Source organism: Geotrypetes seraphini, chromosome 17 (assembly GCF_902459505.1).
Source record: "Geotrypetes seraphini chromosome 17, aGeoSer1.1, whole genome shotgun sequence".
Lineage (NCBI taxonomy): Eukaryota > Metazoa > Chordata > Amphibia > Gymnophiona > Dermophiidae > Geotrypetes > Geotrypetes seraphini.
Window position 1 is genome coordinate 16,568,630 of NC_047100.1, and position 21,013 is coordinate 16,589,642.

The window sequence follows — 21,013 nt, forward strand, 5'->3', positions numbered from 1 at the left end:
ATTTTCAGCTCTGACAAATTAAATTTTTAAAAAAGAGAACTGCAGATGGTGGATGACAAAATTTGTGTTTGTCGACTATCAAGCCACATTTTGAGTTAAATTTGCACTCAAAGACAAGCACATCCATTACATTGATTAGCAATTCTATTCTATCTACTTTAGTTTCACCGTTGTTACAATTACCCATACATAGCGTAAAAGAACTTTAAATAAAAAAACTCTTAAATTTAATTTTTTGTTGGTTTTGCAATTTTATCATTTCAATTATAATGCATTTGCTCTGTTTAATATGCCATGAAAAACATTTGCTCCGTTTTAGTGTCGGAGCAAAAACGTTTTAGAGACACTGCTGTAAATCATTATGATCTAGCTATAAATTAATTTCAGATTTGCACAGAAATGTACAATAAAACACAAGATAGGTAAAATGAATGGGGTTATTGCTGTAACAGAGGCATATTTCTTGGCCTTCATTAAACTTTCAGAGTGTGGATGTGCAGCTGTACCCTTAGGAAAATTGTGTGCCACTGCATGATACAGTTTGTGTAAAATTTTAGGCTGTAGGATTTGGATGTAGGGCCCATGGTCTTAACAGAAAGCAGCCTTTATCATTTCTACAGTACATTCAAGTCCAGCATAACGCTATGTTTTGAAAGGGCATGTTGTATGAGATACTTAATTTCATACTAAACCAGTTCTTCCCAGTGGCACATAATTTATGACAATAGTTCTGGCATCAACAGTTAAAACGCTCAACATATGCCTTTCCAGCAATCAACCCCCCCCCCCCACCACCAGCTGTAGGATTGAAGTGAAGTGGCTCTTTTAAATTGTGGTGATGCTAGTTCTCTTATCCAAGAGAGAGAGAGGGCATAAAGTAGTGTTACCATATGGTTCCAGAAAAAGGAGTAGAGCTAGAGGCACACAGTTTAGAGGGAAATGCTAAATAAGCATAGAATATTAAGACTACATAGAACTAGCTTATGTAGCATCCATAGTATACAATTTTTTGTAGGACATCAGAGATAACACTAGTTGGACCAAAGTAGCTATACCACCGTGTCTCATTAATAGTCCTGTTTTTTGAATTTTTTTGAATTGTGTTAGATATTTGTTAAAGTGCTTAAACGTGCTTGCAAACTTGAAAATTCAAAACTGTTATCTTCAGTATATACTAATAAACTACTTATCTTCAAACATACTGTTTCAATATTAATAAACAGCAAACTTAGCTTTGTGGTCGTGTCAGGTAGGGAATGGACAGGCCGACACGATCATGTTTCGCCACTAGGGCTGTTTCAAGGCTCACTCCCCCACCCCCTTTTTTTCTTTCTACTGCATGTTAAAGCTCAGATGACATCACCATTCTCCTCCCCTTCGACCCACCAGCCCCCCACCTCAATAGAAAAATTGAAAAAACACTAGAAACAGTGGAAAAATGGATGATAGATCACAAACTAAATCTGAACTCAAATAAAATAAAATTTCTATTGCTAGAAAAGGACAAAACCCCATCCATAAACAGAATTAGAAATAAACGCTACCAAATACCTGATTACAGCCTGCCCTAAATCTCCTTGGAGTGATGATAGACAGATGCTGCACCATGCAAGTTCAAATCAACAAGACAATCCAGAAAGCTTTTATAGTCAAGCGCAACCTGCGAAAAATAAGAAAATTCTTCGACAGAGAGCAATACAGGCTCATAGTCTAATCCCTAGTCCTGGGAATTTTGGACTATTGCAACATCTTCCACCTGCCGTGCCCCGCAAACATGATAAAACAATTACAGACTGATCTACTCACTAAGCAAATATGACCACATCACTACCTTATACCTAGACTCCACTGGCTACCTACACAAGCAAATTCTACTGTCTATTATTCAAAGTAATGAACAGCACTGCTCCCACCTACCTAATCAATCGTCTAAACTGGAACAAATCAACCAGACCAATCAAAGGTACACAGCACAAGATGTATGAAAACTTACTAGCAATGGAAGCAGTGAAACTTGATCACCACCTCACCAACATGCTGACAACAACGACCGACTACCAATCATTTTGAAAAGAAATCAAAACCCTATTATTCAAAAAATTTATCAAGAAATCCTAACACATCTCCATGTCTATTCCCACTCTTGTAAATTTCCCAGCAAAGTCTCAACCATGTAAACAGCACCCTAATTTGCAATTTTCCTGGAAATGTCCAGTTATCTTCTTTTGGAATCCGCCCTGAACTGCAAGGTATTGGCGGAATAGAAGTCACTAATGTAATGTACAGAGCTTCTGTTAGATTTTAACAAAGAACCAGGTCTTCAGACCTCATTGGAAAGCAACATGCCTTACATAATGTCTTCTCTAAGTGGATACCTACATTTTACAGTAGCTTGGTTTAGTATAACTATCAGCCACAAAATGTTTTGCCATTTGTTTTTGTTAGGATCATGCAAGGAAATCTCGAAGTTCACCTATTTTGGGCTGTCCCCCAAGATTTAAGGGCTATCTCCGATGCTCATAAGGATTCTTTTAATGGGCGTTGGAGCATTTGCCTCCTGGCAGCCATTACCATAGCTTTATAAAAAGGGGCGTGTTAAAATTGTTGTTGCCAACTAAACATGCTAAATATTTTTACTAAGGTTTGCTAATTAATTTAATGAGTAACTAATGCTAAGACGTCCATCTTATTCCTTTGAACTGCTTAGTGTCTATTTAAGCCCTTAGTAAAACGAGGGCTTAAATAAAATATCTAAGTTTTGTTCTTTATCAGTTTTGGATAGTAAGGTTCAGAAAGTTGAAAAATAAATGAAGGTGTTCTGGTTTTGAAATAAATCTGGTACAAACCCACTGTAACATGAAATAAACAGTAGGTTTTTCATATTATTTTACAATTATTTTTGTCCAGTTGTGTTTTTACAAGTTCTGTAACATTAACCTCCTCTTCTATTAAACTGTGCTAGCAGTTTTTAGCGCAGAGAGCTGCACTGAATGGCCTGCGCAGCTCCTGACGTTCATAGGAACTCTATGAGCATCGGGAGCAGCGCAGGCCATTCAGTGCGGCTCCCCACGCTAGAAACTGCTAGCGCAGTTTAATAGAAGAGGCCCTAAGTCATTACAAACAGAAAGTAACATTACATCCTTTACCTATACAGCGACTAGTCCAAAAATGATACGACAGCTGGCTTGCTGAATTACCATGATCCTGTCAGGTTTCCTTGGCTATAAAGATCATATTCCTTGTAGAGAATGTAGTCTTTAATTGAAGTGGGAAGTGGTAGGAATGTCATGAAGACAGGGCACCGCAGGCGTAAACGTCCCATGCACTTACGAATCCTTAGGCGACACAGATGTTTAAGGGGACGAGGATTCACTAAAAAGGCAAGGGAAAAATAATGGATGTAATTATATTTTTTGTTGCCTCAGAACCAGACTTACTTACAGTATATGTTTTGATAACATTAAATAAGAAATGCAGTCTAAAATGTGTGCAAATTTAAAAAGGTACACATTCTTTTGTTTCAAACCTGGCCAAATGTAGTCTAGCTAGTGCAATCTGGCAAGGTAATGGGTTTTCCCAGCAAAGAAAGATTAAGTTCTTACCTCGATAATCTTTCTACTGCAATGCACTAGTCCTGAATGCTAGGGAAATACCAAAGCAGTCCACAGAATCTAGGGTGGGCCCACTGAGCCTGCCTTCAATATGGAGGACCCAAAAGCAATGTCTTTCCTGGCTGCTACATTCACCCTATAGAACCTGGTGAAGATATGGAGGGTAGACCATGTAGCTGCTCTACAGATCTCCTCAGGCAAGTCAGCCCTTGTTTCTGCCCAAAAGGCAGCAACTCCTTTCCATGCGATCGGTGACTGCTTACCGCAGCCCACATATGCAAAGGAAATGGCCATCTTGATCCATTTGGAATGCGAGGCTTTAGACACTGGCCTCCCTTTCTTTACATGACTGGTCAGGACAGAGATGATTCGATACAGGAAAACATGAAACTTATTAGTAACTTTGAGGTACTGGAGGAGAGCACGCTTGACATCCAGCACATGCAATACCCTGTCCTTTTTCTTCCACCCAGAGGAGAAAAAGCAGGCAAATGGACTTCCGGAATAACATGGAAAGGCAAGACATCTTTCAGTAAAAAGGATGGAACCGTGTGGAAGGAGATCTCTGCTTCTGTAAGCTTGAGGAATGGCTTCCTGCAGGATAATAAGGTTTGCTGAGACCCTTTAATGACATCTAGGTGAGAGGAAACAGGAAAGGTCTGCTATCTGCACTTTCAGTGAACTGACTGACAGGCACTTCTGAAGCCCTGCCTACAAAAAATCCAAGATTACCAAAATTAGAGCTCAGACAGGTTCTGCACCTTCCACAGTACGCCAGCGCTGAAAGAACTTCCAGGCCTTTGCATAGGCTGCCACTGTGGATGGCTTCTTAGCTTTGAACAAGGTGGTATCAACCACGTTCGAATACCATTTTGTCATCAGGGCTCAAAGTGTTCCAGATTCTCGATAGAAACTGGACCCTGAGTGAGAAGGTCCGCTTGAACCGGCAGCCTGAGGCTTTTGGCCCTCTGGTGATGGACTAGGTCTGCATACCATGGCCTAAAGGGCTAGTTGGGCACCACCAAGACTACAAACCCCAGATGCCTACCAATCCTGCAAATGACACAACCAAGCGTTGCCACAGGTGAAACACATATAAGAGCTCTTTCTCCAGCCACAGTTGGACCAAATCGTCCAGCCCCTTACTTGTGAGTTGTGTCTCTCTGGTTATATCTGGTTGTAGAAGCAAATTGTGTTTACTGCCGAGGCCATCAGATCCAGTTGTGGACCCCACCGCTGAACTATGGCGTTGAACGCCCAGGGGGAGAGAGACCAGTCCTCTGGGTTGAGCATTTGTCAACTGAGAAAGTTAACTGGCATATTTTCTACTCCTGCACGTCAAAAGAAAAATACTGTACGACAGCCTCCTAGCCACTTGAGCTGCAACACTTGACCTCCAACTCTACAACCTATTGATCTCGACCACAGACTACAAAACCTTCAAAAAAGAAATAAAAACCCTTCTATTCAAAAAACACATAAAACTGAACTAACTCAATCAGAAATGTCCCAAGCATCACCTGCAACTACTCCATATGTACTTCTAATACCATGACAATTCAGATGTAATCCTTGGCAACTCAAAGAAATGTACAAACTACTCCCTAAATACTTCTAATGTCCTGACAATCCATTTGTAATCCGCCTTGAACTGCAAGGTAATGGCGGAATAGAAATAGAAACATAGAAATTGACGGCAGAAAAGGGCTATAGCCCATCGAGTCTGCCCATACCAATGACCCACTCCCTGATTCTTACTCTCCTAGAGATCCCACATGAATATCCCATTTTCTCTTGAACTCTAACACGCTGCTGGCCTCAATCACCCTCTGAGGCAGCTCGTTCCAATGATCTACCACCCTTTCAGTGAAGAAGTACTTCCTCGCATCACCCTGAAATTTCCCTCCCCTGATTTTCAGCGAGTGTCCTCTGGTTACTGAGGGCCCTGTAAGACTGAAGATATCATCTTTCACCTCTATACGCCCAGTAATATACTTAAAGGTCTCAATCATGTCCCCTCTCTCTCTTCGCTCCTCCAGTGAGTACATCCGCAGTTTTTTTAACCTTTCTTCATACGTGAGTTCCCTGAGCCCCAAAACCATCCTGGTAGCCATTTGCTGAACCGACTCAATTCTCAACACATCTTTTCGGTAGTGTGGTCTCCAGAATTGAACACAATACTCGAGATGAGGTCTCACCATGGATCTGTACAGCGGCATTATGACTTCAGGTTTTCTGCTGACAAAACCCCTACGGATACAGCCCATCATTTGTCTTGCCTTGGACGATGCCTTCTCTACTTGATTGGCAGCCTTCATATCGTCGCTAATGATCACTCCTAAGTCACGTTCCACCGTGGTCCTGGACAAGGTTTCACCATTTAGTGTGTAAGTTCTGTGTGGATTTTTTTTGCCTAGGTGCAATACTTTACATTTTTTAGCATTAAAGCCCAGCTGCCAAGTTGATGACCACTGTTCAAGCTGTCTTAGGTCCTGCGTCATAAAGTCAGGCACACTGCTTTTGCCAACTATGTTGCATAGTTTGGCATCGTCAGCAAACAGTGAAACTTTTCCTCTAAGTCCTTGGGTCAAATCTCCTATGAATAAATTGAATAGAATCGGCCCTAAGACGGAGCCCTGAGGTACTCCACTCATCACTGCTGACGTTTTGGAGGGGGTACCATTTACCATCACCCTTTGAAGCCTACCATCTAGCCAATCCCTTACCCATGTTGTGAATGTATCCCCTAATCCCATCGATTTTAGTTTGTTCAACAGCCTGCGGTGTGGAACGCTATCAAAAGCTTTGCTGAAGTCCAAGTATATCACGTCAAGGGACTCACCGGCATCCAGATGACTGGTCACCCAATCAAAGAAGTCAATCAGATTAGATTGGCAGGACCTTCCCCTGGTGAATCCGTGTTGATGTGGATCACGTAGATTTTCTTCATCTAGAATTTTGTCAAGTTCCTGTTTGATCAGTGTTTCCATGAGTTTGCACACTATGGATGTAAGACTCACTGGTCTGTAATTTCCTGTCTCCGTTCTGCAGCCCTTTTTGTGGAGTGGAATTACGTTAGCTGTTTTCCAGTCTAGGGGTACTATTCCCGTGCGCATGGAAAGATTGAAGAGTACGGATAGTGGTTTAGCCAGAACTTCACTCAGCTCTCTGAGTACCCTGGGGTGTAGATTGTCTGGCCCCATAGCTTTGTCTACTTTGAGTCTTGAAAGTTCGTGGTAGACATTACTAGGTGTAAACTCGTAATCACGAAACAGGTCATTTTGGCTGTTTCTTATTTGTAGTTGCGGACCATCTCCCGGTGCTTCACAGGTGAATACTGAGCAGAAGTATTCGTTTAGCAGTTCTGCTTTGGTAGTATCAGATTCTGCGTAGTTTCCATCTGATTTCCTAAGGCGTTCTATTCCATTTTTGTTTCTCTTCCTGTCGCTAATGTACCTGAAGAAGGATTTGTCCCCTTTTTTAATGTTCCGTGCTAGATCTTCCTATGTTTGTAATGTAATGTAATGTAATGTAATTAACCAGTCATCCAGGTAAGGAAAGACTTGAAGACCGTGCAATCAGAGAAAGGCGGCCACCATAATTAGGCACTTCGTGAAGACTCTGGGAGAAGATGCCAGGCCGAAGGGAAGTACCTTGTATTGGTAATGACAGCGATTGATTTGAAAACGGAGATATTTCCTGGATGCCGGATGAATTGGGATATGTGTGTAGGCTTCCAGTCGTTCTGATTGAGGAGAGGATATAGCAGAGTGAGAGTTAGCTTCCTGAATTTTTCCTTTTCTAGAAATTTGTTGATCCAGAACGGGTCTCAGTCTTCTGGTCTTCTTGGTACCAAGAAGTAACGGGAGTAGAATCCCTGCCCCTGTTGAGAGAGGGGAACTTCCTCTGTGGCATTCAGCAGAAGAGATTGTACTTTCTGTAGAAGAAAGGAGGACTGAGCAGGGTCCAAAACAGACTCTTTTGGAGGGTTGTCTGATAGGAGAGTCTGGAAATTTAGAGAATAACCCTGCCGAATGATGTTGAAGACCCAAAAGTCCAATGTAATAAATTCCCAACAACTGATGAAGAATTGGAGACGACCTCCGATGGGCTGAGGTAAATTCTGTGATATGGAATGGTGACTATGCTCCGGAGAAACACATCAAAAGGGCTGCATTGGTTTTTGAGGAGCAGCCTTCTGTTGATGCTGATGTTGCTGTTGAGGCTGTTGTCATTGTCTCCGAGATTGAGACTGGGGCGGAGGCATAGGTCTGGCAGCAAAATGATGTTGATAGGCTGGTTGTTGCCTGAAAGGTCGAGCAGGAGTGGGCTTCTTTTTTGTTCTTCACTAAAGAATCCCACCTAGTTTCATGGGCAGATAGTTTTTGGGTAATTGTATCCAAAGAAGGTCCAAAAAGTTCATCACCCAAACAAGGAGCATTAGTGAGTCGATCTTGATGGCTCACATCAAGCTCAGATACTCGAAGCCAGATGAGACGTCGCATAGCTATAGACACAGAAGCTGCACGAGATGTTAGTTCAAATATGTCATATATGGAACGGACCATATATTTGCGTAACTGGAACAATTCCGAAATGCAATGTTGTAAAGAAGGCGATTTTTGATCAGGAAGGTATTTTTGAAAAGTAGCAACTTGATTCACCAGATGCTTTAAATAAAAAGAAAAATGAAAAGCATAGTTGCAAGATCGATTGGCCAGCTTAGAATTTTGAAAAAGTCGTTTGTCAAAGCGATCCATGACTTTACCGTCTCTGCCAGGAGGTACTAAAGCATATACACTGGCTCCTGCAGACTTTTTCAGGGTGGACTCCACAAGAATAATAATAATAATTTTATTTCTTATATACCGCCCAACCAGAAGATCCGGGCAGTTCACAGCAAGAGAACTGAGGCAAATCAGCGAAGATGCAAGATACAGTAGGAATCAGTAGAATTCAATGCTATACAATACAATAAAATACAACATGATACAATGTAGAGTGATACAAAGCAAAGTCGTCGCATAATTTTACCATTGATTTTCTAAACTCATAGTAAGATTGGGAGTGGGCAATCAGAGAACACATCCAAGAGTTCATTCTTCCCGCTTGAAAGGCTAGAGTTTTGTCTAAAAAACTTTTATAACGGCAGGCTTTCGGAGTAGGGTACATGAACATGCCCGAGTTTCTTGTGTTCTTGCTTGATGTGAAAGGATTTAATTGGGAAGATAAGTATGATAGTAGTAATCCAAAGATAGCTTTATAGCAGAAGCAGCTGAATTTAAAAATGACTCTAGCTTCAAAAGGGAGCCAATGGAGTTGCATGTAAAAAGGTGTTATATGGTCAAACTTTTTCAGTCCGACCAGCAGCAGTTCAGGGGGGATCGTAATCGCAGCAGGAGAGATGCCCAATCTCATCTGCCACGATCGTGATCCCCCCACCCCCGACACAATACTGGCAGCAGGGAACCCAACCCCTCCTGCTGAGGCGCGAGCCCCACGACCCACCCCACCCCCCTCAAAATACGGGCAGGAGGGATCCCAGGCACTCCTCCCCACGACCGCCCCCTGAACCCCCAATCACCCTCCCCGAACTCTGTGACCTTCCCCGACACCCCCACATCCCCCCCCCACACTTACATTACGTTGGACGGACGGGTCCCAAGCCCATCCGCCCAGCAGGCCTGCCATCCTCCAAATGGCGGACCTTAGGTCTGATTGGGCCAGGCGCCTAAGGCCCCGCCCACAGGAGGGGCCTTAGGCGCCTGGGCCAACTGGAATTGGCCCAGTTGCCTTAGGCCCCTCCTGTGGGCGGACGGGTTTGGGACCCGTCCGTCTGACGTAATGTAAGTGCAGGGGGTGAGGGGGAGTGTCATGGGGTTCGGGAGGGCGATCGGGGGGTTCAGAGGGACGGTTGTGGGAGGGGTGCATCATGGGCAGGAGGCCCCATCCCTCCTGCCTGTATTTTAGGGGGGTGTTGGGGTCACTGTGGGCAGGAGGGCCTTGGATCCCTCCTGCCCGTATTTTAAGGGGGTTGGGGGGGGTCATAGGGCTCATGCCTCAGCAGGAGGGGTTGGGATCCCTCCTGCTGGTATTGTATCGGTTGGAGGGGTCACGGGGCTAGTGAAAACCATGCCTACACTGTCCTTGGGCATTGAAGACTAAGGTTTGAATTGGATTGGATAGGCACCTCTGTAGGCGCACTTCAGATGCCTATATTATAGGTGTCCTTTGCGGCATGATTTTATTTTTTTTTAAACGTGCAACCCGATTGGCTGGTGAGATGGCAGTAGGACATCTACCACTGCCTACAACTGGAATGCCGTTTGTAGAATCAGCCCCTTACTGCAGCCTCAGCACATCCCAATAGTATGCCATGTTAAGCTACATTAGGTGTATGTTAGTGCAGCTTAGTTAAAGGGTGCCTTAATTTTACAGTACATGCCTCCATTAGGGTCCAGGCTGTATAGTGTAAAGTAAAATGATTAGCTTGGGGAAAAAATGAAATTCTGCTAGACTTTAAAGATACATACTCAGAATAGAATTGATTTCAGGCCAGATCTTCTGTTCCTTGATAACAGCTTTCAACTTGGAGCAGATTTCTACATGATCGACATAATCTAGCATCACTCGTACTACATTTCCAGCAAGATGTTTTAGCCATGTTAAAGTTATCACGTCACAAAACTGTGAAAGAAAGCCATAATGTATTAGGATAAAATTTGAAAAGTTTGCTAATTCTGTGTTTAGTTTCTGGTACATCACTTTATGCCGTTTGAATAAGTGTTATTTACAATGCTATTTTAAGAAGCTATTTTATCATTTGACCTGTCTTCTATTCTTAACTTAATTTGTTGCTAACATTTAATACAATTTTGTGATCTCTGAAAATAGACACATTAAATACTTTCTTCCTAAATCTCTGGGCTGGTTCTTATGCATAAATTAAATATGTGTAAGATGTCTCATCTCATGGTAGTTCAGAATGTCAAATGTTAAAACTTTGGATAATGAAAGATTGGAGAGATGGGAAATTCTTAATCTCAATGTAACTACCACCATATGAAATGAACTAGATTATAGAGAAAGCATAGGTAGTATCAATTCTGCATTTTTGTTAACATGAAGCATTAGAAGCTGATTATGATTTAACTGCAAACTCAAAAAATATATGTGAATTAAAATAGTTCATGCAAAACTGTTATGAACCCCGTCTTAAGAAAAAACCTCCAAAATTCTTCATAGAGTTCACCATACCAACTTTCTGTTAAACATTAAAAATGAGGTAGAAGCATAGGGATCATGGCGCCTCTTATAGCTCCTGCTATTACAGTACATCACAGTTACTTACCGTAACAGGTGTTATCCAAGGACAGCAGGCAGATATTCTCAACATATGGGTGACGTCATCCACGGTAGCCCTGATGCGGACAGCCTCACAAGCAGACTTGCTTGAAGAACATTTAGAAAGTTTGCGACTGCCACACTGTGCATGCGTGAGTGCCTCAGCACCTCTTCAGTTCAGATACCTAGCTAAGAAGTCAACCAGGGGAGGTGGGTGGCTTGTGAGAATAGCTGCCTGCTGTCCCTGAATAACACATGTTACGGTAAGTAACTGTGCTTTATCCCAGGACAAGCAGGCAGCATATTCTCAACATATGGGTGACCTCCAAGCTAACAGAATGGGATGGTGGGAGTGTTGGCAATTTAGGAAAATAAATTTTGTAATACTGCCTGGCCAAAGTGGCCATCCCGTCTGGAAAAAGAATCCAGACAATAATGAGAGGTGAATCTATGAACCGAGGACCAAGTGGCAGCTTTGCAGATTTCCTCAATAGCAGGAAATCTAAGGAAAGCTACAGATGCTGCCATGGCTCTAACTTTATGGGCTGTGACTCAACCCTCTAGATGCAGTCTAGCCAGAGCATAGCAGAAAGAGATGCAAGCAGCCAACCAGTTGGAGATGGTTCGCTTGGAAACTGGATATCCCAACTTGTTTGGATCGAAGGAGACAAAAAGTTGAGGAGAAGATCACTGTGGCTTAGTCTTTTGCAAGTAGAAAGCCAAGCACTCTTACAGTCCAGAGTAGGAAGAGGCTTTGGAAAAAACACTGGAAGAACAATGGATTGATTGAGATGAAATTCTGAGACCACTTTCAGCAAGAATTTAGGATGAGTACGGAAGACCACCTTGTCATGATGAAATACTGTGAAAGGTGGATCTGCTACTAAAGCTTGTAACTCACTGACTCTACGAGCAGATGTGAGAGCAATGAGAAAAACCACTTTCCAAGTGAGATATTTTAGATGACCCGAAGCCATTGGTTCAAAAGGAGGCTTCATCAACTGAACAAGAACAATATTGAGATCCCAAACCATGGGAGGCAGTTTGAGAGGTGGCTTGACATTGAAAAGTCCTTTCATAAATCTGGAAACCACAGGATGAGCAGAGAGGGGTTTCCCTTCTATAGGCTGATGGAAAGCAGCAATTGCACTGAGATGGACTCGAATGGATGTTGATTTTAGGCCTGATTGAGATAAATGCAACAGGTAATCCAAAACTGAAGACAAGGAGCTAGGTTGAGACTCCTTGTGATGAATGGTGCACCAAGCAGAAAATCTAGTCCATTTCTGGTTGTAACATTGCCTAGTGGTAGGCTTCCTAGAAGCCTCTAAAATGTCATTGATAGATTGAGAGAACTGGAAATTGGCAGTTATGTTGAAAGGTACAAAGCTGTCAGGTGTAGAGACTGCAGGATGGGATGAAGCAGAGACCCCTGACTCTGTGTGAGCAGAGACGGAAAAACTGGTAGAAGTAGTGGATCCCTGCTGCTGAGTTGAAGTAGAAGGGAGAACCACGGTTGTCTGGGCCACCAAGGAACTATCAAAATCATGGTGGCATGTTCGTGTTTGAGTTTGACGAGTGTTTTGAGAATGAGAGGAAATGCATACAGAAACTGATTCATCCATTCCAGAAGAAAAGCATCTGTCTCGAGGCGATGAGGAGAGCATATCCTGGAGCAGAACTGAGGCAGTTTGTTGTTGTGGGGAGATGCAAAAGAGATCTATCTGAGGAGTCCCCCACTGAGAAAAAATGTGATGGAGAGGCGAGGAATTGAGCGTCTATTTGTGAGGTTGCAGAAGATGACTCAATTTGTCCACCAGTTTTTCTCTCATTGAATGTAGACCGCTTTCAGAAAGGTGTTGTGAAGGATTGCCCAGTTCCAAATGTTTTGAGCTTTTTGGCAGAGAGGGAGACATCCTGTGCCTCCCTGCTTGTTGATGTAGTACATGGCTACTTGATTGTCTGTACGAATGAGGACTACGTGATCGTGAAGGAGATGCTGAGAAGCTTTGAGAGCATTGTGCTGAGAGAGTGGGTCGAAAGCCTGCACCCACTGAGATGCCAGGGTCCACTGAGGAATTCTGAGGTGAAGTCTGGCAAAAGGAGTCATGTGACCTATAGAAGTCATGTGACCTAGGAGAACCATCATGTGCCTCACTGAAAGTGGAGTGAGGGATGAGACTTTGTGACAAAGTTGAATGAGAGCATCCTGACGTTGTTGAGGAAGGAATGCTCCAAATTGTACAGTATCTAGTACAGCTCCGATGAACTGTAGAGTCTGAGGGCTGTAGCTGGGATTTTAGAAAGTTGATTTCGAACCCCAGACTTTGGAGGAACCAAAGATGTTGAATCTTTGATGAGCCAATCGTCCAGGTACGGGAAAACCTAAAGACCATGGTTGCGCAGAGCTGGTGCTAATACCACTAAGCACTTTATGAAGACTCTGGGAGATGATGCAAGGCCAAAGGGTAGCACTCTGTACTGAAAATGATGATTTCCCACCCGAAATCTGAGGAACTTGCAAGAGGCTAGATGAATGGGAATGTGAGTGTAAGCCTCTTTGAGGCTAGAGAGCATAACCAATCGTTCTGATCTAGAAGGGGATTCAAGGATGCTAGAGACAGCATCAAAAATTTTTCTGACAAGAAATTTGTTGAGAGCTCTGAGATCTAAGATAGGTCGCAAATCCCCTGTCTTCTTTGGAACAAGGAAGTAATTAAGACCCCCGTGCTCTGCTGTTCCAGAGGAACTTCCTCGATGGCACAGAGATGGAGCAGAGCTTGAGCTTCCTGAAGAAGAAGGGTGGTCTGCGACGGATTGGAAGGATACTCTCTTTGGGGGGAGATCTGATGGAACCTGAAGGAAGTGAAGAGAGTAGTCTTCCCTGATTATTGTGAGTACCCAGAGATCGGATGTAATTAGTTCTCTTCGATGATAAAAATGATGGAGACAAGCTCTGATGGGAAGAGGAGACGACAGAGGCAGAGCGATTGAGGTTATGCTCTGGGTTAGATGGTCAAAAAGATTGAGAGGCTTTAGGTGCAGCAGGAGTCTGAGATTTTTTATGCTGTTGTTGCTGCTGCTGTTGTTTCTTAGGAGGCGGCCTTGAATAAGTATATGCCTTCTGAGGAAAATGCCTCTGGTAGGATGGAGTAGGCCTATAACCCTTGGCAATGGAAGGCTTTGGCGTTGGCCTGATGATGGAAGCAAAGGACTTCTCATGCTCTGATAAGCGCTTGGTAGCTGCCTCAATAGAGTCATCAAACAACTCATTGTTTGGCATGGGATGTTAGCCAGACGATCTTGTAGATTCAGGTCCATGTTCACGGTGCGCAGCCAAGTAAGACGACGCATCGCCACCGAGAACACAGTGACTCTAGATGACATTTCAAACGCATCATATGCAGCTTGAATCAAATGCATGCGAAGTTGACCCAGAGTGTTATGCATTTGTTGAAACTCTGGAAGTCGATATTGAGGAAGATATTTGAAAAAAAATCAGGCATGGCATTGACCAAATGCTTGAGATAAGATGTGAAAACAATGTACACTTCCCCCTCCCCATTCGCGGTTTCAGTAATCGCGATTTCACATATTCGCAATTTTTTGGGGAGGGGGAAAAAAGAAAAAAAAAAAATCATCCTTAAGTCTTCCCCCCGGCATCCCGGCCTTACCTGGTGGTCTAGCGGGGTTTCGGGGCAGGAGCGATCTTCCTACGTTCCTGCCCCGTGCAGATCGCCATTAGGAAATAGCTGTAGGGAGTTCACTACGGGAACTCACAACATCCATTTCCTAATGGCGATCTGCATGGGGCAGGAGCGTAGGAAGATCGCTCCTGCCCCAAAAGCCCGCTAGACCACCAGGTAAGGCCGGGAAGGTGGGAGGGAGGCGGGGGTGGGTCAGAGCCGGATATTCACGGTTTTTCACCATTCGCGGTCCGGCTCTGCCCCTATCCCCCGCGAATCCGGAGGGAGAAGTGTAGTTCAAAATTTGGTTTGTCATCATTGAATTTTGATACAGCCGACAACCAAACTTGTCCATGGTCCTGCCCTCTCTTCCAGGAGGGATGGTGGCATAAACCTTTGCAGGATTGGTTCTTTTTAAAGACTCAATGAGAAGAGACTGATGGGGATAATTGAGACTTCTCAAATCCCTTACAATGGACCATCCTGTATCGAGAATCCAACTTTGCTGGCACAGCCGGAATGGAATATGGTGTCTGAAGGTTTGAGAAAGAATGCCATTCATGGGTAATTTGAGAGACTCCCTAGGAGGATGAGGCATACCCAGTTCTTCCAAATACTCCTTAGAGTATTTTGAATCAGATTCCAAATTGATGTTAATATCTTTACTCATTTGGCATAGAAACTTGTTTTTGATTAAAGTACATTTCATATTAGGTAGGATAGAGGTTGGAAGCATATGATTACATTTGACAAGGATCAGTGAAGTGGGTACTGTAATAGCAGGAGCTATAAGAGACCCCATGATCCCTTATGCTTCTACCTCGTTTTTGATATTTAACAAAAAGTTGGTGTGGTGAACTCTATGAAGAATTTTGGAGGTTTTTTCTTAAGACGAGGTTCATAACAGTTTTCTAATCTAATCTAATATTTGAGTGTTGCACATACCTAATCAGACTCTAGGCAACCAAATATGTTAATTTACATATATTTTTTGAATGAAATAGTGGTTTGCAGTTAAATCATAATCAGTTTCTGATGCTTCATGTTGACAAAAATGCAGAATTGATACTACCTATGCTCTCTATAAAAATGTTAAAACTTTAGCAGCTTTGAAGGGACAGCAAATAAAATATTTTATTTTCTATAACCAGTACTAAATTAAAAACTAGTCAGTTATATATTATTTGTCTAATAAAGTTTCACCTGCAACTTAAGAAGCTCTAGTCCAGGGGTCTCAAAGTCCCTCTTTGAGGGCCGCAATCCAGTTGGGTTTTCAAGATTTCCCCAATGAATATGCATTGAAAGCAGTGCATGCAGGCATAGATCTCATGCATATTCATTGGGGAGATCCTGAAAACCCGACTGGATTGCGGCCCTCAAGGAGGGACTTTGAAATCCCTGCTCTAGTCTAACCAGTCCTTATCATGCAATTTTGCACATGAAAGATTTACGATGATTCCATTCACTCTCTTAAAAATCTATAAATTTTTTATATTAGTCAATAGGACTGTTAGCCCTTCACTTTTCTGAGTCTTGTTCTATAACAAAGAAGCAATGCTGATGATGTGAATAATGTTCTTTGGTTTCAAAGATGGCTATAGAAACTGAAACAAAATGCCTTCCCTAGTTCCTAATCAGGCCAACACCAAATTTCAAATTAGCATTTTGATAAATTTTAAAGAGGGCTTAGAACCAAAAGGTTGTGTACCATGCTATCTTTGATGACAGTAGAGGTCCATCCTTCAAACCCATGTGGTGAATGCATATTGTTTCCATGAGGGCAGTCAAAACACCGCTGTACATCATATCCATAATTGAGCAGCATTCTTAGCATGACTTCATCTTTAAGAGTATACTGCAGTGCTGATGGGAAGTGTAAAGTATTAACTCGGGAGAAATAATTCACATTTGCCCCATGGCGCAGCAGCAGGTTTATTAGCTCATAGTTACCTATTCTCAAGGCTACCTGCAAACAGTTAACTGGGTCTTGGTTGGGCAAAGCTCCAGCATCCAGAAGCATCTTCACTGAAGCGATGTCACCATTTGAGACAGCAAAATACAAGGCTGACTTCCTCTGGTCATCATAGCCTTTGCGAACTCTTGAATCCAACATGAAATTTACATCAAACTCAGATTTTAGGAGAAGCTCAAGGCACTGCGAGTGTCCTCCTGCTGCTGCTGAGTGAACAGGGCTAATCCCACTTCTCTTAATAGCAGCATTATTGGTTACTGGAATAAGTACTTTAAGGGCTCTGAAGAAAAGGAAAAACTTGTAATCAGTCATATACATACATATATTTTTATTATTTGAATTGTACCTTTCCCTCACAATTCTTGGAATTTTGTTATATCTTTTCTATTTTAATAATTGTTTACTCAGGTACTTTAGCTAGATTGTGAGCCTTCGGGACAGAGAAATTCTAAGTACCTGTATTTTATTGTAAACCGCTTAGATCTGTAATATGCTTAAGCGATATATCAAATGTTAATAAAACAAACATAAGATCCTGTAACTAAGCTTTCTACAAATCAATAGTCCTGGTACAATTTTGTGTGAGTAAGGTAAGGTTCACCTAAACAGGTCTAAGTCGGTGCAAAAGGAGGAAGTGATCCATTATGCAGAGGTTCACTTCCTCCTCTACTGCCTGTGCTTACCCTGAATCCTGCACAGCATATGCAGACTTCAGTGTGTCCTGAGGGGGTGAGGAATTCTGCACAAATTAATCATTAGTGTGATTATAAAACTGATAACTAAAACTGTCGAATATGATCTTTTAATTTTTTTTTTTTTAAGGAAGTAATAGCTGTAGCCAAAATCATAAACAAACAAAAAAGTTTGCATTCATAGAGAGAAACTGAACATCCAATATTCTCATTTTTTCTCAACAGCTCGGGCACAAGGTTAGGGTTTGGTACACCTTACAGAACGTGAAATGGGAGGGGCAAGGGTATTTAGAGCAGAGAAGAGAGTAGGAAGAGACAGCTTCATTGACAGACTTACACAGCATAGTGTTTGAGAGGAGGAGTGATACAATGCTTGAGAGAGTGCAAAGGTCAATAGCTTTAAGAATCCTAAATGTCTTGGTGGAGATTGGGTGTGTGAGGGGGAGGGTGAAGAGTTATGAAGGTTATCATGTGATGGTCAGAGAGGGGAAGAAATGAGGTGAGAGATTAGTGATCAATCAGTTGGAGGCGAGGACAAGATTAAGGCAATGGCCATTCTGGTGTGTAGGGGAGTTGGAGCACAGCTGAAGGTTGAATGAGGGATATTAGAGATAGGAATCTGGTGATGTAAGAATCAGAGGGATTGTTAGCATGGATGTTGAAGTCACCAAGAATGAGAGAAGGACATGAGGGTTCGAGAGAGAGGAAAACCAAGAGTTGAGGTCTGTGAGAAAGGAAGACAGGGCTTGTCAGGGGGGGGGGGTCGATAAATGACTATTCTGAGAAATAGAGGAGCGAATAGCTGGATGGAGTGGACTTCGAAGGAGGAGAAGCACCGAGACTGAGGTGGAAGAAGAAGAGGTTGAAATGTACAAAGTGAGAGTAGCAGCCCAACACCACTTCCGTAACCAGCTAGGCAAGGTGTATAGGAGAGAAGGTAACCTCCATGACATAGAGCAGCGACAGAAGCAAAGTCTTCAGGCAAGAGCCAGGTTTTGGTTAGTGCAAAAAGATGGAGGGTGCGAGATAAAGAGGTCGTGGACATAAGCAAGCTTGTTGGAGACAGAGTGGGCATTCCAAAGGGCACGAGAAAAAGAGGAGAATGGGAGAGGAGATGAATTGAGATGAGATTGGAAATGCTGTAGTGGGACGAGTAGGAGGGCCGGGATTGGGATTGTTATCCCCAGCTGAGAGCAAAAGGAGCAAGTGACTATGGACAAGTGTAGGAGAGGGGGTTGGTGCCCTGGATGAGAAACATGCAGGGAAAAAGTGTTGAAGCTTTAGGGTTGTGAAGAGGATGGAAGACAAGGAAGGATAAGGTGATGAGTTCAAAGAGCGAGTGACATTTTGAGGAGGTCAGCGGTTTGTGGTGAAGAGAGAGATTGGGAAAAGTCAGTAGCAGGAGGAAGTCGGAGGAGAACGGGGAAGAAGTGGGCACCTGGTTCCACTTTAGTAGGCTTAGATTAGAGAGACTTGTGAGGGAGTAGTGGCCTAGGAATGGGCTGTTTTGTCACATTGCCTGGCAGTATTGGAGAATGAGGGTGAGAAGAAGTTAGAAGCAGACCTACCGTGAGGATTTGTATACAAGAAACATGGGTAAGTGTGCGGCAGAGATGAGAAGGTGTGGGTAAAAACAAAACCTGTAACGCCTTCCATGGTACAAGCCGAATTCTATCCCGTGCAGTTGTACTTAATCTCGACAGGAACCATTTGTTTTGCAGAATGCTACTTCAAGAGGAGGAATTTTCACATACTACCAACATTGCTAGCATAATGTTACAGAATTTGAAAACAATACCACTGTGCAGAAATAACTGTAGAATAAATGTTAGTAGTATGTAAATATTCCTCCTGAAGTAGCACACTTTTGGATTTTTAGTAGCACACTTTTTGTTTTTCAATGTTCGGTGCCTAATTTTCTGTTGCCTTCTGTTTGTCTGTTTTGGAGCCTTATTTTTTGGGGCACTTAGTTTTTGTGCCATACTCCTATGGGCCTGCTATTGGAAGCTAAGCAGGGTCAGACCTAGCTAGTACCTGGATGGGGGACCACTGGGGAATACCAGGTGCTGTAGGCTGCAGGGTCCTATGTTGGGCAACAGCAACATAGTGGAGAGAAGGAATGCCAAACCACTCCCGTACTCAGTCATGGGTCGGTGGTTGACTCAAAAGTCATACACACACTCTGGTACTTAGATTTAGTGCGTGTTTTTGGTGCCTGTTTTAGAACTTTGGGCCCCTTTTACAAAGCTGCGGTAGCTGCACTAAAGCCTATTCGATTCCTATGGGCTTCAGTGCATTTACCACAGCAGCATCGCTACCGTGGCTTTATAAAAGACCCACATTAAATGCAGACCTTAGGACTTGAATGGGCTGTGGTGCATTTGTCGCATGGCACTCACTACCATGGCTTGATACAAAATGCCCTTAGGGTGTTATTTTTTGGTGCCTAGTTTTCATGCTGTACTCTTTGGTGCCTGTTTTAAAACCTTATTTTCCAGTGCAATAGGTGAGACATTCTAGACATGTGGTTATCTTCCAACAGTCGCATGCCATATGCAAAAGGAATCCAGATTTTTTTCTGTGACTCCTCTACTGTTTTTATTAGAATTGTTATTAGTCATGAGGTGGAATTCTTGGATCAGGGTTTCAATGCTGCCCAGTGGCAATTCGTTTAGTTGCCCTTCTGGTAGCTAAACGGGGTATACTCCGCCAGTGGATAGCTGCTGAACCCCCGGAGGTGGTGGGATGGCAGCGGGCACTTCGGGACGTGGCACATTGGGAGTTGAGGGGTTTAGACGGTCGGCGGGAGGGGCCTACTCGGTGTATAGGTCTCTTTGGGAACGGGTCATTGCTGTGCCTGCTGATGCGGATCCTCTGTGAGGTTGCTTTGGTACCTTTTTTCTCCTCTCTGTTTACTTCTTCTCTCTTTTTTTATTTTTTTTCTCTCTTTCTTCTTCTTCTCTCTTTCTTGTGTCGTTGAGGGGGGGGGGCGGGGTGTTTTGTGTTTGATTGTGGGGATTTTCTTCTTCTGGAAAATTAGAAGTAAACTGCTAGACTGTGTGGTCTTTGCAGGTTTTTTCTTGGTCTGCTCTGAGAGTCCCCGACCCTGCTGGGTGCTGGCTAGTTCACTTCGTGGGGGAGGGGGGATCTTGTCTCTATTCTGCTTGACTAGTATTATTGTTCTTGTTCACGTTACCCTTTTCCCAACCTGTGAGTTGGACTTTGTGCTGCATTTTGTTCTGTTTTTTGGTTATTGCCTGATTGTATTGGCTTTCTCTGTTTGTTTACTTCTTAATAAAAAACGTTTTAAACCAAAAAAAAAAGAATTGTTATTAGAATTTTTATGATGGAGATGTTGATTGCTTAGCATTTTTAGGAGGAAAAAAAAGTGATGTTTGCTTTTAACTCTTTTCTATCCTATTTTAAAATGGAGTTCCTTTCTTAATGAATATGTATTATATTATACACCATTTTGACCCTTTTTTAAAAATCATTATCCTTTGACACTCACGATAAATGTCCTCTGTAAGCTGCTCTGTGTATTGGCAAGTGCCCTGTGTATTTTGGTATGTTGGCATCCGCTCCATATTCTAATAAAAGCGATATGGAATCTGCATTTCCTCCACCAGCAGCTTCAAATAATATGGAAGCACAGTCAGAGGCCTGAGCCTGGACATCAGCACCTGTCAGAATAAGGAAAAAGAGACA

The 21,013-nt window shown here is 42.9% G+C and overlaps 1 protein-coding gene across 4 annotated transcripts in view; it reads right to left on the minus strand.

The window, feature by feature from the left end:
* Positions 1 to 21,013, minus strand: part of ASB14 (ankyrin repeat and SOCS box containing 14) — a 94,025-nt gene that overhangs the window by 46,510 nt on the left and 26,502 nt on the right. For 2 of the 4 annotated variants that reach the window (XM_033925885.1, XM_033925884.1), the window contains exons 7-10: positions 20,817 to 20,988; positions 16,350 to 16,893; positions 10,145 to 10,298; positions 3,066 to 3,372 (exon numbers count right to left, since the gene is read on the minus strand). In XM_033925885.1, the coding sequence (XP_033781776.1) occupies positions 3,194 to 3,372; positions 10,145 to 10,298; positions 16,350 to 16,893; positions 20,817 to 20,988 (1,049 nt within the window). In that variant the 3' untranslated portion in view covers positions 3,066 to 3,193. Of the gene's footprint in view, positions 1 to 3,065; positions 3,373 to 10,144; positions 10,299 to 16,349; positions 16,894 to 20,816; positions 20,989 to 21,013 lie in introns of those variants that run through there. The other 2 variants (XM_033925886.1, XM_033925887.1) reach the window with 2 other exon arrangements.